The sequence below is a fragment of the Bos mutus genome, chromosome 9, assembly GCF_027580195.1.
Source record: "Bos mutus isolate GX-2022 chromosome 9, NWIPB_WYAK_1.1, whole genome shotgun sequence".
Classification (NCBI taxonomy): Eukaryota; Metazoa; Chordata; class Mammalia; order Artiodactyla; family Bovidae; genus Bos; species Bos mutus.
Genome location: NC_091625.1, coordinates 98575422 through 98594356, shown reverse-complemented (window position 1 = coordinate 98594356; position 18935 = coordinate 98575422). Strand labels below are relative to the sequence as shown.

The 18935-nt window shown below is 38.6% G+C and overlaps 1 protein-coding gene across 7 annotated transcripts in view; it reads right to left on the bottom strand.

Annotated features, from left to right (window-relative positions):
* The window catches only part of QKI (QKI, KH domain containing RNA binding), a 160489-nt gene that overhangs the window by 109944 nt on the left and 31610 nt on the right, over positions 1-18935 (bottom strand). For all 7 annotated transcript variants that reach the window (XR_011465439.1, XM_070377008.1, XM_070377010.1 and 4 more), the window contains exon 2: positions 3213-3355. Coding sequence is in view for 6 of the 7 variants with exons in the window: in XM_070377008.1 (XP_070233109.1) it covers positions 3213-3355 (143 nt within the window). In the remaining variant the exon portion in view is untranslated. The remainder of the gene's footprint in view (positions 1-3212; positions 3356-18935) is intronic.

Below are 18935 nucleotides of genomic sequence, written 5' to 3'. Positions count from 1 at the left end.
ACTCCTTGGAAGGAAAGTTATGACCAACCTAGACAGCATATTGAAAAGCAGAGACATTACTTTGCCAACAAAGGTCTGTCTAGTCAAGGCTATGGTTTTTCCTGTGGTCATTATGGATGTGAGAGTTGGACTGTGAAGAAGGCTGAGCCCTGAAGGATTGATGCTTTTGAACTGTGGTGTTGGAGAAGACTCTTAAGAGTCCCTTGGACTGCAAGGAGATCCAACCAGTCCATTCTGAAGGAGATCAGCCCTGGGATTTCTTTGGAGGGAATGATGCTAAAGCTGAAACTCCAGTACTTTGGCCACCTCATGCGAAGAGTTGACTCATTGGAAAAGACTCTGATGCTGGGAGGGATTGGGGGCAGGAGGAGAAGGGGACGACAGAGGATGAGATGGCTGGATGGCATCACTGACTTGATGGACATGAGTCTGGGTGAACTCCAGAAGTTGGTGATGGACAGGGAGGCCTGGTGTGCTGCGACTCATGGGGTTGCAAAGAGTCGGACACAACTGAGCAACTGAACTGAACTGAAGTGAGTATCCAAAATCTCTACAGGATAGGCACTCTGCTAACTTTCTAACCTCAAATCTCATCACACTTTCCAAGCGTGCACTGAACTGCTGCTGATCTCTCTGCCTGGAACGTCCTTTCTCCAGATGATTTGAATGCCCTCCCCCCATCACTCTACTCTTGTCTCTGCACTCCCTTCATCTTGTAAGAGATTCCTTGACTGTAAATACATAGCCACTGTGCATCTCCTTTTTCCCACAGCACTGACAGGACCTAAAGAAAACATCCTCTTGCTTCTTGTCTGTCTCTCCTACTGCAATGCCTGCTCCTCAGGAGTTCACTGCCCCCATCCGTCTCCTGAAACAACGCCTGGTAAAAGCACCCTACGTGACAACCTGTGAGCCTGGCTTAGGATGACAACCTACACAAATGAGAGCAGGGCTTCTCAAGCTTCAGCGTACATGGTATCGTCCACGTGGCTTGGAAGGCAGACTGCTGAGCTGTGGCCCGGAGTTGCTGATTCAATTAGTCTGGGCTGAGGTTTGAACATTTACAAGTTCCCTGGAGGTGTGGATACTACAGTCCCAGGACCACATTTCGAGAATCAGTGAACTAGACATTGTTTCACTCCAACACACCTGTCAGCAACTGAAGCTGACCATGACAATGAATCTCAACTGGTGGAAAAAGACAGGAATATAGTAAAAAGGTGCCTCCCCGCTTTGGATCCACAACATAAAACACATCTCTTCTGACTTAGAGGATTATACAGGACTTGCGTCTTTTAAGTAATGCATTAGAAACATCACTCTGTACATGACATTTTTTTTGAGAATGGGGATCAGGCAAGTTAAGGTTATATTCTCTAACACAGTCTCATGCTCTTACACAGTCTACGTTAAAGACTACTGCTGGATCTTTATCCTTTAAACAAGCAGATGAGAAGGTCGCTATCTTTTAAAGAGATAATGAAACACAAAAGTAGTAGACACCAACCGGGATGGACAGCTGCCCAAATCACAATTTACCATCCCTAAAAATAATCCAATACCCAGGGTGGTCTAGGTTATGTCAGTTAATCCCAGGCCTTACTCATGGCAAACTGGCCCAAAATACATTCTCTCTCCTAAGAATATGAAGTTTAAAAATAAAATCTGAGAGGCATGATGTCAAATTATGTAGCACATGGAATGCTGCTCAATGTTACCTGGCAGCCTGGATGGAATCGGAGTTTGAAGGAGAATTTATACATGCATCTGTATGAACTACCACAGTATTATTAAATGGAAGTTAAAAACAGAAAAAGAGCAAGGCTCTCAACAGGGAAGGCCTAAACTTCCACTACTGAGGTTCTCAAACCTGCCCTGGTTCCTGTCTTATATACAGCTTTGTTCTCCAGCTATTCCTTTAACCCTTAGTACTACACCGAATTATCTTCCAACAAACTCCTTTTTGCCTAAATCATCCAGAATTATTTATATATTTGCAACAAAAATACTTATTAAAAAAAAGAGTAAATCTATTAACTTGTAAGAAAACTGTATTATTAATAGAAATGCACCTTATGTAATATCAACATTTTCCCCCATCAACTCGACATTTATTTCCAATCTCCAAACTACGATAGTACCCACATAATCAATCCATCTCAGACTGCACATCACATTTCTGACTTTACAGTATCAACTCCTTCTTGTACTTCCTTTCAGAAAAGTCCTCTGAAGCTCAGCAAAAAGACATCGATTTGCCTCGATATATTCAGTAGCTACTGGATGACTATTATGTGCCAATATTGCATGCACTGGGAATACAGAAGTAAATAACAAAAACAGGTTCTTAAGTACCTTATATTTTGCTGGGGTGAGACAAATTAAAAACAAAAACAAAAAACAACTAGATAATAAGTGCTATTGCAGAAAAATAGAGACGTATGTGAAAAAATGAATAACCAGATTGCTTTTATATTAAATTGTCAGAGGAGGCCTCTCTAAAGTGACATTTAAGCTAAAATCTTAATGACAAGAAGAAGCCAGCCAGTTAAGATCAATGCAGAGAAAACATAAAGGTACTTGGGCTGGGAATAGACTTATTCTTAACAGCCAATGTGACTACAGGGTGTTGAGGAAGAAGGAAAATCATTTAGGATGAGGTCAGAGACAGAAAGTACCATATCACGTAGGGCTTTGTAACAAAAGGCAAAGAGTTTTGAGCCTTTTATAAAATAATTGTATAGTATAAGGAGGCTATCCAGGACAGGATACTCAGAGAATAGCTGAGCAAGGAACGAAGATGAAAAAAATTATAAATAGTGGTTATGATAAAAATTTCAGCACTGCAAGGAACCTTAGCTATCAGAGCCTAGCCCCTCATTTTGCTGAGAGGATGATGCAGCTTCAGAGGCTGGGCCAAAGACAAGCACTAAGTTGTACTTGGTGCTTTCTGACATTCAAGCCAAAGCTCTTTCCATAATTCTGAAATCTAGAACTAAGTCTTTACTATGTGCATTTCCAAAGTGACACAGCAACATCCAAACAAAAATATATATTTTTAAGTAATTTTAAATTATTCGCACGTCTAGTCCCTCGTGTGAAATTTTTTTTAAGCAGCTGCCAATGCTTACCACCAGATATATCTCTTTCCAAAGAATGTGAATCAGGAAAAAAGCAAAACAAAACATTGAATATAAACAAAATATACTTACATCTGGGTATTCTTTTACAGGCACATAAAGTTTCTCTTGTAACTGAACAATAGGTCCCACAGCATCAGGCAACTCTGCACTCCTTTTCTCTGTACTGCCATTTAATGTGTCATTGTACATGTCTTTCCGTACTCTGCTAATTTCTGTTAAAAGTAAAAATTTTAAATGTGTTAGACAAAAAAATATTCTTACTAGTCCAGGAAAAAAATAAATATGACGGTAAGGGAGGATTTCATTGATTAAGTGTTAAAACTTAAAGAAGTCAAGAGCTGTTGACCTATACTGTCATTCTCTGGATTAAGTCTGTGTATAACCAAACTACAGTCTTAAGTAAATTCTACCAGAAACCAAATTTACACCAAATAATATATTTTATTAAAAAATAACTTCAGAGCCCACACTCCTATTCACTGTAATACAAACCAGTTATTTTACCTAATTTCCCCATGCCTAAACAAATGATAGCTTCAGCCAAACGCCTCCCCGAGAATGCCTACCAGACAACACTAATGCCAAAGGCTCCTTTATACTTCAGAAATGATCTGAATGAAATTCAAACTGGACCACTTCCTTAGATATTTTAAGTATCTCTGGAATACCCAATCAGAGATGTCCAATGGATACAGAGATTCAGAAGTCTGAGTGTGATACACAAACATACTGGTTAAAGCTACAAGAACAAAAAAGATGTCCTAAGGGGGGATTGGGAGGAGAAAGAACTGAATGACCCTAGGAAAAGCAACACTTAAGGAGTAGGAAAAGAAGCTCCAAACCAAGAAGTAACGGAGGTAGATTAAGAGAACTAGGGAAGAGAGGCATCTAAGAAGCTATGAAATGACAGATTCAAGGACAGGGTAATCAACAGTATCAAATACCACAAAAGCATGGTAAGGTAAAGAGCAAAAAGAGGGTACCTTGGATTTGACCATTAAGTCAATGTTGATCCAGAAGTTGTGAGGAGAAGATGGTATGGAGGTCAAACTACACTGAGTTAATGAATGAAATACAAGAAACCAGAGATACCTAAAGTCAATGATTTTTAAAAAACAATTATCATGACAGCTCTCAGGTATAAATATGACTTCTTAAAAAAAATGGGAAATTTATTTTAATGGATCAAATTCTATACAAAGAAATCAATTCTTTCAAGAGTTCTTTATGTAGCTTTTACAATGTGCTAAAGGACAGGCCCTACCCTACTGCAATACACTAATAACAGCTGTCATTATTAAGTTAGCTGAATGTTTCTGTAACCAACTCTCGATATAGACTATGTCCTCCTTTGGGAAGAGGCTTGGGTCCATTAGTATTGATATTTAAAAATAAGATCCCAAAAGAACTAATTATTAATAAGAAAATTTAGATAAGATGACTAGGTTAAAGAATACATACATATTAAAAAAAAACAACTTCACCTGGAAAGAGAGATACATTTACCACTCCTGTTATATTTGTATCCCTTCCAAACATTGAATTTCAATTTATTGCTATTAAGGAACTACCAAAAGCAATGCACACTTTTAATTTTCTTAACTAGTTATTTACATTGCTTTCAGTTAAATAAAATCCACTACAGTAAAAAGGCATGATCAAAGATGTTTTTACCCAGCTTTATTAGTCCAACTGGTGAGAATTTTGCACTACAGTACACTTTCTACTTCACTGATGGCAATGTTCATTTTATGACAAATCTTATCTCTTAACAATTTGCTTGTTAAAGTTTACCAAATGTTTATTTCTTATAGCAAGTGATCTTTTGTAACAGAAAATCAAAAGAAGGTACCTTGTATTTAACTACATGGTAGGGGCGGGCAACATTTGATTCTTTAAGTTCTTTTTTATACTTTTGCTTTCATAATGAACTCATCCCCAAAGATGTCCAGTATCAAATCAGTGTTTATCTTAAAATTAGCATATGACAGCAATTCTCAAATTTCTAGTGACCAACAATTTAAATATAAATGGCTGTTTACATAATTATGTAATTATAGCACATAATTAAATGGAGAGCATGAGAAAAATTTAATCTAATTAAAATTGCACATCTATCCTTCAGCCCAGGTCTCTATGTAGAAGTACTTCCGACATTAGTTTATTCCATTAAAATTTCCTCTTCAAAAGCTGCCCAATTCTTATTATGAAGCTAATAACACTCAAATAAAAAGCTGACAATAGCATAAAAGGAAACCATACACAAAATCTGCTTACAGACGGAGATGGAAATATCCTAAATGCACAGACATCACTGGCACAATGCACTAAGACAAGGTGGATTTTACACCGTGAATGCAACAATAATTCAGTATTTTTTTAATCTATTAACATAGTAATACATAGGCTGCAGAGGAAAAAGTGATTTTCAGGTAAACAAATTTATCTAACTTAGAAAAGTTGAAATAATCAATTATAAATTTAAAAATTCAGATGACTAGATGTAAAAACAATATACAAAAAAACCCAGTAATATATATCTATCTGACCAGATGATATAATGGAAGAAAAGATACATTTACCACTTAAGCTGTATTTCTAGAAACATTTTTGTGATTATTTAAAAGTTCCATGAAATTTTGTTACCTATTATATCCTTGGTTCTTACATAGTGGCTGGGAATACAGTGGGTCCTCAATTAATACTCAGTAAATGGGATTGATGGATGGGTGAATGGAGAGAGGAATGAGCCAGGTTCTAGGGCATTGAAGTTAAACAAGTCATGGTCCCAGCTCTCAAAAACTTTAGTCTAATATGGGAGGTCTATGAATACAGAGGCACTCTAAGGTAGAACAACAGTAAGTAAGAGATACGGATTAGACACAAAAGCAGGCATCGTCAACTCTGCTACAGACAGGGTATCAGGATCAAGAAAGAAGTCAAGAGGACAAGAACTCTGACTTTGTTTTCTAATGACAGGAGTATGTGAAGCAAAATTACAATGAAATTATTTATTTCAATCTCTAAAATATATCACTCAATTTAATAACAGAAAAGAAATTACATACAAGACAGCACTAATGGAAATGAAAAGACGACTAAGACAGTTTGAGTTCACAAGATATTTAGAATTTTCACTGTGGAGTCCAACCAGCTGAGTACTACTACACCTTTATCAATAGCACCTTTCTAGCCAGAAAATCATGAGCACTTCTCGGCACATTACTTAGGACACTCAAGACAGAACAAGTTCTGATGCCAGTTCTAACAGTAACCGTGTCATTTTAGAGTCTCTTACTTAACCTCTCAGTGCCTGTGAAAAGTGTACGTGAAAGGCGCTCAGTCGTGTCCGACTCTTCGCAAGCCCATGGACTATTCACTCCATGGAATTCTCCAGGCCAGAATACTGGAGTGGGTAGCCTTTCCGTTCTCCAGGGTATCTTCCAACCCAGGGATGGAACCCAGGTCTCCCGCATTGCAGGCGGATTCTTTACCAACTGAGCCACAAGGGAAGCCCAAGAACACTGGAGTGGGTAGCCTATCCCTTCTCCAGGGGACCTTCTCAACCCAGGAATCAAACCGGGGTCTCTTGCATTGCAGGCGAATTCTTTACCAAAAGTTTATCCGGGAAGCCCAAGAATACTGGAGTGGGTAGCCTGTACTTCATATAATTAAAGGTTGCTTATCGAATGATGGTGACTGAATCCATTGGATTCCAACCTCACTAGGCAAAAACTCATTTATTATTTTCCCCATAACTCCAATGGTTTTAAAAGCTGCCTCCAAAGCATTTCATTCTTAAGGCTAGCAAGAAGAGCTTTTGTTAATGCTATCCTATCAAGCTGATATGATCAAAGGCAAAGTATTACAGAAACTTGTCATAGGTATGGGCATGGTAACGCTCTAATCCCTTCGTAGTGGTGGGCTCACAGGTGTTCATTTATGAACCATACAAATGTCTCATACTTAGTATGCTTTATACATTCTTTTGTTGCATCAAACATTACAAGATACAATGAGATTAATGTCCCCATCTCCACACTACCTTCATCAAACTACCACAGTGGTTTACAGAAGTAAAAGTTCAGAGCCATGTGCTTACTCACCGAGTATACAAATTCCTACTACTTATAATTACCCCAAAATAACCCCAATATCAAGAAAACTTGTTTTAGACATCTCTAAATTAAGTTCTTAAATGTTATAAATTTACTGAATTTTCTCTTTCCGGAAATTTCTCCCACCCACCCCCACTCAATACTCCAAAGCTCATAAAAAAGTTCTGAAATCTAAGTGCCCTCTTCTCTAAGCTCTATGACATAGTTTCATACTCTCTTACTGATTTAGGTGTAATTCATTTGTCTGTCTCTTTTAAAATTGAAAACCCTGTACCACACACATTCTTCCCTGACCACCAATGAGTACGCACAGCCTGAGGCTGCCTACCTCCAGTCCCAAACACTCCGCTTCCTTTGCACCTTTCAAGAATACCTTAATTGCTCTGGCCAGCACAGTGCACTGCTGACAAGGTCAAAGCTAAGTTTCAACCATTCCATACTTCTACGGCTGTTTCCTTAGACAGCAGGAGACAAATTAACATTTTCTCATGGTTGCTTTCTACCAGACTAATACCTTCAGACTGATGATAATCTATCAGTTGACATTCTTAAGGGATAACTATTCTGTGAGGCAAGGATCCAACTAACTGCAATTTCATACCACTCATATTTCTCTAACCTGGATATTAAAACTTCAGGCATACTTTATCAACTATTTGATGACATGTCAAGCTACACTAGAACTGGAATCTTCCTCTGGATCCACCAAAGCTAAACAGGAAACAATCACTTCTGGAATCTAAAGGCTGTGCTATAATTTTTTCAGCTTTGGGGAGTATTAACCTTTTTAGCAGTCAGACTCCTCTCATTTTCCATGTTTTCTTGAATTGATACTCAGTCATCACATTTTTTTTCAAATTCTAATACCTTAAGAACTATTCTTTTATCCAGTCCTGAAAATCTGCTTTGGCTGTACTGCTTTGTCTCTTCATATTTCTCTGCTTTAATTATCCTGATATTTTCCTCTTCCAAACTAAAGCTCAATTATCAGTCAGTGAATTATGCTCCTAAGAAGAAAAGCAGTTATTACACAGTTCTGTTTTATGCAACCTACTAATACCTCACTGGCCTTGAGTCATTCCCCTTTCCCCTAATTCACCTATGGATTTAACTAAAGCTTTGTTTTAGAATCATCCTTATGTTTCACTAAGCCTTAACTGCCTTTGGCTTTCAGCTCTTCCATCACCACCACTTTTACTGCATCTGAACCACTGTACGCGCACCCCATCCACTGCCACCTTACAATTCTGCACAGTCTTCAATTTTTATAGCATAGTTGCTTTACAATGTGGTGTTAGTTTCTGCTGTACAGCAAAGTAAATCAGTCGTAAGTATACATATATCCACTTTTCTTAAAGATTTCCATCCCATTTAGGTGACCACGGAGTACTGAGTATAGAGTTCCCTGTGCTATTAAGTAGATTCTCATTAGTCATCTATTTTATACATAGTAATGTAGCACATTCTTTTAAAATCTGAATTATCAAATTAACAGCTAACCACTCTGAGGAAGAGTAGAGTGTCAGAAATAAAAACATGAAAAAAAAATACTGGAGAACAGAAAAATACAGGCTGAGACATCTAAGTTACAAAATTAAGTAGTCATTTCCAGATCAGTAGAAAACGCTGTGTATAAATTCAATGCTACAAAAATGAAAAACTAGATAAAGAATAAAATATCGCCCTATTTTACTTTCTGATTTAGAATTTTAACAAAAAATTTAAACCAAGAAAACAAGATTAGGAAATATAAAAAATTTACCACCTCAGTAGTGAAGGAAAAAAAAACTAATAATATACATTTTAAAAAGGATTAAAAAATTATTTTAAGAATCTGTTAACAATGCAGATTAAAATGTAACTTTTCAGGGGGACGTCCCTGGTGGTCCAGTGGTTAATAATCTGTCTTACACTGCAGGGGATGCAAGCTTGATCCCTGGTCAGGGAACTAGATCCCACATGCCAATGGGCAGCTGAGTCCCCAAACCAGAGCTAAGACCTACCTGCACAGCCAAAAAGAAATACTTTAAGGATGACTTTTCAAAACACTGAACAAAATCTGATGCAAACCACATGTTAAACTTAACGTTGTGACAGCTAATTCTAATTGCTCAACTGGCTAAGGAATTTCTGCTGAGCTATTCAAATTCTAAAAGATGCTGCTGTGAAAGTGCTGCATGCAACATGCCAGCAAATTTGGAAAACTCAGCAGTGGCCACAGGACTGGAAAGGTCAGTTTTCACTGAATATCAAAGAATGTTCAAACTACTGTACAATTGCACTCATTTCACATGCTAGCAAGGTCATGCTCAAAATCCCCCAAGCTAGGCTTCAAAAGTATAACTGAGAACTTTCAGATGTACAAGCTGGATTTAGAAAGGGCAGAGGAACCACAGATCCAACTGCCAACATCACTGGATCACAGAAAAAGCAAGAGAGTCCCAGAAAAACATCTACTTCCTCTTCATTGACTATGCCAAAGCCTTTGACTGTGTGGATCACAAGAAACTGTGGGCAATTCTTCAAGAGATGGGAATACCAGACCACCTGACCTGCCTCCTGAGAAATCTGTATGAAGGTCAAGAAGCAACAGTTACAACCGAACATGGAACAGACTGGTTCAAAACTGGGAAAGGAGTGTGTCAAGGCTGCATATTGTCACCCTGTTTATTTAACTTATATGCAGAGTTCAGTTCAGTTGCTCAGTTGTGTCCGACTCTTTGCGACCCCATGAATCGCAGCATGCCAGGCCTCCTTGTCCATCATCAATTCCTGGAGTTTACCCAAACTCATGTCCATTGAGTCCGTGATGCCATCCAACCATCTCATCCTCTGTCAGCCCCTTCTCCTCCTGCCTTCCATCTTTCCCAACATCAGGGTCTTTTCAAATGAGTCAGGTGGCCAAAATACTGGAGTTTCAAATTCAACATCAGCCCTTCCAATGAACACCCAGAACTGATTTCTTTTAGGATGGACTGCTTGGATCTCCTTGCAGTCCAAGGACTCTCAAAGAGTCTTTTCCAACACACACAGGAATATGCAGAGTACATCATGCGAAATGCTGAGTTGGCTGAATCACAAGCTGGAATTACGAACTGGGAGAAATATCGATAACCTCAGATATGCAGATGATACTACCCTTATGGCAGAAAGAAAAGAGAACTAAAGAATCTCTTGATGAAGGTGAAAAGAGGAGACTTAAAAAGCTGGCTTAAAATTCAACATTCCAAAAACGAAGATCATGGCATCCAGTCCCATCACTTCATGGCATATAGATGGGGAAACAATGGAAACAGTGACAGCCTGTTTTCTTGGGCTCCAAAATCACTGCAGATGGTAACTGTAGACACGAAATTAAAAGATGCTTGCTCCTTGGAAGAAGGGGTATGACAAACCTAGACAGTGTATTAAAAAGCAGAGACATTACTTTGCTGACAAAGGTCAGTCTAGTCAAAGTTATGGTTTTTCCAGTAGTCACACATGGATGTGAGAGCTGGACCATAAAGAAGGCTGAGCACTGAAGAACTGATGCTTTCGAACTGTGGTTATGGAGAAGACACTTGAGAGTCTCTTGGACAGCAAGGAGATAAAACTAGTCAATCCTAAAGGAAATCAACCCTGAATATTCACTGGAAGGACTGATGTTGAAGCTGAAGCTCCAACACTTTGGCCACTCATTGGAAAACACCTTGATGCTGGGAAAGAGAGAAGGCAGGAGAAGGGGACAACGGAGGATGAGATGGTCGGATGGCATCATCAACTCAATGGACACGAACCTGGGCAAACTCCAGGAGATGGTGAAGGGCAGGGAAGCCTGGTGTGCTGCAGTCCACGGGGCCGTAAAGAGTCGGACACAGCTGCAACTGCACAACAACTGGCTGTAATCAAACGACAGACATTCACACTTTATCATCTACATGCTTTTCTTTGACCTTTACACTTAAATTCATCAAAAATACTATCTGTATTATAATTAATATAACTGGAGCTAAAATACAGAAAGAAATGAAATGGTTACTGTATCATCTGACCATTAAAGCTTTTTAATTTAACATTTTCCCTTAATTTATTCAGTAAAGAGTCAACTACTTATAAATATATATAAGCTTTGAGGTACACAGTATAGATTTTATAAACAAAATTAAAATGACAGCTTTGATCATTCCAAATGAAGTTTAAATGGGATCAATGATTTCTTCACTATCTGCATCCATCTCTTGCTGGACACTAAACTGGTACAGTGAGACAAAGGGCAAAGTAAGATTTTAGTTGTTTTAGGTTTTAATTGACAAATCACCAGTCTCTATTCACATGAAATTCATTAAATCTTATAACAGTAATATTAAAAGTCTACTTATAACTAAAGGACACCTGCCAACACACAACGAGATGGATGTTATGTGCCCTGTACACTTAGGGGCAACAAACATCTCTTCTAAAAAAAGAAACCTCTAATTCAGGGTTTACCAAATACAGAGGGTTTTAAAGATATTTTAAGCACAGCAAAACCCACAGAATAATATAACTTCACTGTTCTAATTTTAAAAAGCCATAGCCACAAGGTAAAGAAAAGAAATGAATTAAGAAGCAGGCTACTAGAGAATATCCACTATTTAATGGAACATATTTTGCTTATTCAACCCAATATATCTGATTTAAATTTGAGTCAACTACCCTGAAACTAGCAGGGTGTGGGGCAGGAATCAAGCTACTGCCAATGCTATAGATGGGGCCCTTTTTACTCTTTAATCAATCCAGAACTGGAAGAACAAAAAGAAAAATGACGAATGAAATTCAGCAGCCCTCTTTAAACTGCCCAAAATTAACTGTTCAAATTGTTGGTAAATTTCACCTGGGAGGGAGGAGGGAGGAGGGAGGAGGGTTCAGGATGGGGAACACATGTATACCTGTGGCGGATTCATTTTGATATTTGGCAAAACTAATACAATTATGTAAAGTTTAAAAATAAAATAAAATTAAAAAAAAAAAAACCTAACCTGAAAAAAAAAAAAAAATGAAATAGTCCGTCCTAGTTCCTTGACTATTCTCAGCAGCAGTTATGTATCATGAAAGGTGTTTAACAGTAGCTGCATTTCCCTGGAAAGGCCCTTTCAAAGGTTACAGAAAAGAAAGTCTATTATATGATCACAACTGAAGTATGTGAATTTTCAGACAGACACACAGAAGTCAACAAAAGGATATAACAACAACTAAGAGTAGTCATCTCTAAAAGGTGAGTTTACAGGGACAATTTAGTTTTCATGTTACTTCATGATTTTTTTTTTTTTTTTTTACAACAGTAACACTTAGAAAATGATAGTTATTTTCATTAGGATAGTAGAAACTAATTTAAATCAAAATGCAGAATAGGATTCCCCATATAAAATTATAATGAGGATTAAGTTATTGACTCTTAAATCTAAAAATAAACCACAAAGACTTACCTATTTTTTAAAATATGAGCACCTCACCATGTTAAAATTCGGTACATAAATTATCATGCGATCCTCCCAGAATCTAAGATAGTATTTATTATAATACACATTTTCAAAAAAAAAAAGGGGGTGGGGGAGGAGAATGGAAAGCAGGAAGGAAGAAAAGGTTCAGAAATTAAAGAATTTGCCCAAGATCACAGATAGCCCAAGCAACTTTTACTTAGGGTTTCATAAACGTGAAGACGAACTAAAAAGCTTCTTGATGAAAGTGAAAGAGGAGAGTGAAAAAGTTGGCTTAAAGCTCAACATTCAGAAAACGAAGATCATGGCATCTGGTCTTCCCATCTTCATGGGAAATAGATGGGGAAACAGAGGAAACAGTGTCAGACTTTATTTTTCTGGGCTCCAAAATCACTGCAGATGGTGACTGCAGCCATGAAATTCAAAGACGCTTACTCCTTGGAAGGAAAGTTGTGACCAACCTGGACAGCATATTCAAAAGCAGAGACATTACTTTGACAACAAAGGTCCGTCTAGACAAGGCTATGGTTTTTCCTGTGGTCATGTTTGGATGTGAGAGTTGGACTGTGAAGAAGGCTGAGCCCTGAAGGATTGATGCTTTTGAACTGTGGTGTTGGAGAAGACTCTTGAGAGTCCCTTGGACTGCAAGGAGATCCAACCAGTCCATTCTGAAGGAGATCAGCCCTGGGATTTCTTTGGAAGGAATGATGCTAAAGCTGAAACTCCAGTACTTTGGCCACCTCATGGGAAGAGTTGACTCATTGGAAAAGACTCTGATGCTGGGAGGGATTGGGGGCAGGAGGAGAAGGGGACGACAGAGGATGAGATGGCTGGATGGCATCACCAACTAGAAGGACGTGAGTCTGAGCGAACTCCAGGAGTTGGTGATGGACAGGGAGGCCTGGCGTGCTGCAATTCATGGGGTTGCGAAGAGTCGGACACGACTGAGAGACTGAAGTGAACTGAAAGGACTTCTGGAACAAGAAGCCCTTAAAACTCACTTTAAGAGATGGTAATAATAATTAGAAATATAAAATAACAAACTGGAACAAACCAATTTTTGGTTTATTGCTACAGCCATACTGTAACAAGCACAGTCCAATATGTTCACTGTTTTACTAGCAACTACCAAGAGTCTTTGCAGCCCTCCTCTTTCACTCCACGTTAAAAGAAAGCAGTTTTATGAATGAAATCTAGGCCTCAGTTCCCAGAAAAGTGACAATTCTAAATGAGTAAATGGATACATAACTGAAAAATGGCAACAGGCTATCACAAAAAAGGGAAAGCATTTTTTAAGTGAATAAAAATCAACTGAAAAAAAACTGAAACATTTTGTATGGAGGTTAGTTACTTTTAAATCTGGTGAGCTTTACCTATTACATATCAAGTATTATTTAATAAAAATGTTGCCTTCTTGTCATTTATTTTTTAGAATATGCAGGAGAAACGAGTCTTTATATTAACTTTTGTTGTTATTAAAATTTAAATCCAAAAGTTAAGAAAGCTAGTTAAAAAACATCTCTCCATGAATATCTGCAGAATATGTAATGGTAAAATGGTAGGTGTTATCAGAATCCAGATAAATAGTTAAATACTTGAGAATCTAGCAATTTTTACTAAGAACTCTTTCCCCAACCCTCTGAATATTTCTGGAAGAATAAAAATAAATTCATAGCAATGAAAATGGGTAACCATGATACAGGAGTGGAGGAGAGATTTTTCAACATATACTCTCTTAACAGGCCTTTGAGTTCTGAATCATCTCCATGTATTAACTTTTCAAAATTATATTTTTAAGAAGCTTTTACTTGTAATACAATAATGGATTATAATCCATAATCCATTTATACTGATATAAATAACTGAATAACGTAAGTGGGAGAAAAGACAGGTTTTCCTTGTAGAATTTCAATAATATATATAGTAGGAAAGAAGGATAAGAAAAATCATCATAGATTACTACCAGAGTAATAATTACTGCAAGCAAGAAAACTATTCAATGGATGCTAAAATGGGTGAACAAAAGTAAGAGAAACAGGCTATATGCACAGTTTCAGAGTATCTTCCCACAAGACATGTACTAATTACAAAGGAAAAAAGAAAACTGCACAGTGGAGAAACCTGGCAGACACCACCTTAACCAGACGATGGTCAACATCAAGAGAAAGACATGTGCTCTGGTGTGACGTGCTCAGAAGGGTCCAACAGCACTTCTGTGGTTTTCTGGTCCAAACTGCCTGAACTCAGACAAGTCCAAGTTCAAGAATGTTCTTCAATGTTCAGCTGTCTTCCAAAGTGTCAAGAAAAGTATCATGAAAGAATGTGACACTGTCACAGAATGGAGGAAACTAAAGAGACATCCCCACCAAACGCAATATGGGATTTCTGATTGGATCCTGGACCAGGAAAAGCACACCTGTAGAAACACTAGTGAAATCTGAGGAAGTATCTGCAGATGAGTAAATAATCTCGAATCAATGTTAATTTCCTAGTCATGTGAGTTAACATTAACGTCTGCACTATTTTTTCTGTTTCTCTATAAGTAAGTCTAAACTCACTTTTTCAGAAAACTGTTTGCTTTAGCCTTCAAAGTTACTTATTCTAATGGAGGAGGATAGCTGTGGGAGAGAATGAAAGCCATGCAAACGTCTTACTTTTCTAGTGTCTAAAAAAAATGAAAAAGAAAACATCTGTTTAGCACTAACACTGAGGATCTCAAAATCATTCAATATCATCTTTAATTCAAAATAACTAAAAATTTGTAAACAATCTCTTTAATTTTATCAGATATTGCTTAAAAAACATATGTACTTTAAATGCTCTTTAAGAACAAGGAAAAATACAATCCATAAATGATGACCTTTCTGTAGAAATGGGCTTCTCTGGTAGCTCAGATGGTAAAGAATCCGCCTGCAACATGGGCGATCTGGAAGATCCCCTGGAGAAGGGAACCCCACTCCAGTACTCTTGCCCAGAGAATCCCATGGACAGAGGAGTCTGGCAGGCTACAGTCCATGGGGTCGCAAAGAGCTAAGAACTATATGCAGTAGGAGAAAAAACAGTGACCTTGAGTTTATACAACCTGGATTTTATTTCTGATTTCCTGCAATTTGTAGTTGTGTGGCTTTGACCTTAACCTCTGGGTCTCAGTTCCCTCCTCTGTGAAATGAGGTTAGACCAGATCACATGTATAGTTTTTGCCAGCTCTAAAATTGTTTAGGGGTGCATCCTCCTGTTTCTTCATAGAGAACCCCATTCTGTGCTCTCTCTGTATCAATACATCACAAGAAATGACTAGTAATAAATTCAATGACCAACTAAGAAGCCCAAACAATGCTACTTTTATCAGAATTACACATTCCAAAATGTCTTAAACTCCTAGGCACCAAGACTCAGTTTAAATGATATTCTTATAAAGCACCAAACCCTCGGGTAAGCAGGCTCTACCACAGTTGTATTTGAGAAGGTGAGAAGGTGTCCATCTCTACGTGTTTTAGCCTCTTCAAACTCCAAGTCTCTGAGGGCTTTACAGGGAATTTGTTAAATCAGAGTGAAAATGAAACAGAACTTCCCCAAATTTCGAAGGAATTATGTCTGTGTAAGGGGGAGAGATTAATTGCTGTTCCTAGGGAAAATCCCATGGACGGAGGAGCCTGGTAGGCTGCAGTCCATGGGGTCGGACACGACTGAGCGACTTCACTTTCACTTTTCACTTTCATGCATTGGAGAAGGAAATGGCAACCCACTCCAGTGTTCTTGCCTGGAGAATCCCAGGGACGGGGGAGCCTGGTGGGCTGCCGCCTATGGGGTCACACACAGTCGGACATGACTGAAGCGACGCAGCAGCAGCAGGAGACAATTAGATTTTTAATTCTTTTTTAATTGTATTCTAAACTCCACCTAAGCTCAATGTAGGAAAAGCCTCAGATGTATAATAATGCAACATGTTTACATTTACCTGTGCATCACCCTACTCCCACAAACTAAAGCAAATTAACATCACACGACATTCACATGTGCTACAGCAGGCCATATACGAGAGAAATGCCTCATACGATGAAAAAGCTAAGGAGTTTTTTAAGCCTTAATAAAAAATCTACTATACACAATATTCAAAACGGTCCTTTTATATCAAGTATCAAAACTGAATTAGAATAAAACTTCCATCTTTGTAACAAGAGCAACATATTCACATGTCAACATAATGGGTATTAAAAACATTAATATGGTAAACAATATGATCCCCTTTTTTAAACCAAAGTTGTTTTACTTTACAAAGAACTAGACTCAGAAAATCTAAGTAATGCTATAAATGCCACTGACATAATTACTTGTATTAAAGTTTTACTAACTCAAAGTGCACATTCTACTATCATTTAATATTCTTGGAAAGCAGTTTTTATGTGAACTTTTAAAATGCAGAATACAGCATGCTTTTTAAGGTTATATAGCTTTAACTCATTATAATGGAAGCTTCTCAGGTGGCGCTAGTGGTAAAGAACCTGCCTGCCAATGCAGAAGAGGTAAGAGACATGAGTTCGATCCCTGGGTTGGGGGAGGAAATGGCAACCACTCCAGTATCCTTTCCTGGAGAATCCCATGGACAGAGGAGCCTGGTGGGCTACAGTTCATAGGGTTGCAGAGCTGGACACAACTGAAGCGACTTAGCACACACATGCAATGGAAGCTAAAGTGCTATCATATAAAAAGATTACTGATACAATCCAACAAAATCTAGTGGAGGTGGAGGACATTTCAGATGAACCCTCTCCTTGAGCTCCAGACACCTGTCTCTAACCACCTTCTAAACACGCACCCTTGACACATTCAGAATCAGATTCCGTGTCTGCCTCCCCTAGACGTTTTCCTCCTCATCTCAGAAAGTGGCAAGTCCATTCACTCACACATCATATCCAATTCACCAGCAAGTACTACATGCTCACCTTTTAAAATACATAAAGAACCCCACTTTTCACCACCTAGTTCCAGCCTCAAGCATTTCCCACTGTGACTACTAAAATAACCTAACTGGTCTCCCAGCTTCCACCTCTGCCCTGTCAATCTATTATCAATTTTCCAGAGCTAGCCTATAATAAGCCAAGTGATATGTCACTCCTCTGCTCAAAACTCTCTAGTGGAGCTGTTCTCAAAATTTTGGGTCTCAGGACCCCATGCTTAAAATATTACCACAAGGAGCCTAGAGAGCTTATGTCCATGAGATTTATATCTATTAATACCTACTATACTAGAAATCAAAAAAAGTGAAGTATTTAAATTAATTTTGATTTACTTTAAAAAATAGCAAACTCTATTACATGTTAACAGAAAACATTTCATAGAAAATACTCTATTTTCCAACAAAATAGTGAGGAGAGGCACTGTTTTATACTTCTGCAAATGGTTTAAATGTCTTTCTTAACGGAGACAGTGGGATTCTCCTAGCTTCTTCTCAATTCAACCGGCTGCAGTATCACGCAGCCTCTGAACACTCCAATGTACACTCAAGCAAGGAGGACAAGTGAAAAAGTCAGATAACATTATCGTAAATAATTAGACCTCAGAGACTTCCTAGGCCAGACAAGGTTTATAGGTACCCTGCTGGGATTTCCCATCTCAATCACTGTGCTGCTCCCCCTCAACCTTTCTGCCCTCCTCTCCTGACCAAGCCACCGTCCCGCACTCACAGCCACAGCTGCGCCCTATGCAGGGAGATGCTGGTTCTGGCCTCAGTTCTGCACGGACTCTTCTCTCCCCTTAGAACACCATTCTCCCCAGACAGCACTACAGCTCACGCCATTACCTCCTTCAAATCTCTGCTCCAACGTCAATTTCTCAATAAGGCTCAACCCAATCTCTCTATTTAAAACTGCAATTTGCCAATCCACCCAAAACACTGTGATTCACTGTATCCTGTTCAATGTATCCCTATAACTCATACTGTCTGCTGCTGCTGCTGCTAAGTCGCTTCAGTCGTGTCCAACTCTGTGCGACACCATAGACGGCAGCCCACCAGGCTCCCCCATCCCTGGGATTCTCCAGGCAAGAACACTGGAGTGGGTTGCCATTTCCTTCTCCAATGCATGAAAGTGAAAAGTGAAAGTGAAGTCGCTCAGTCGTGTCCAACTTTTAGCGACCCCATGGTCTGTAGCCCACCAGGCTTCTCCGTCCACGGGATTTTCCAGGCAAGAGTGCTGGAGTGGGGTGCCATTACCTTCTCC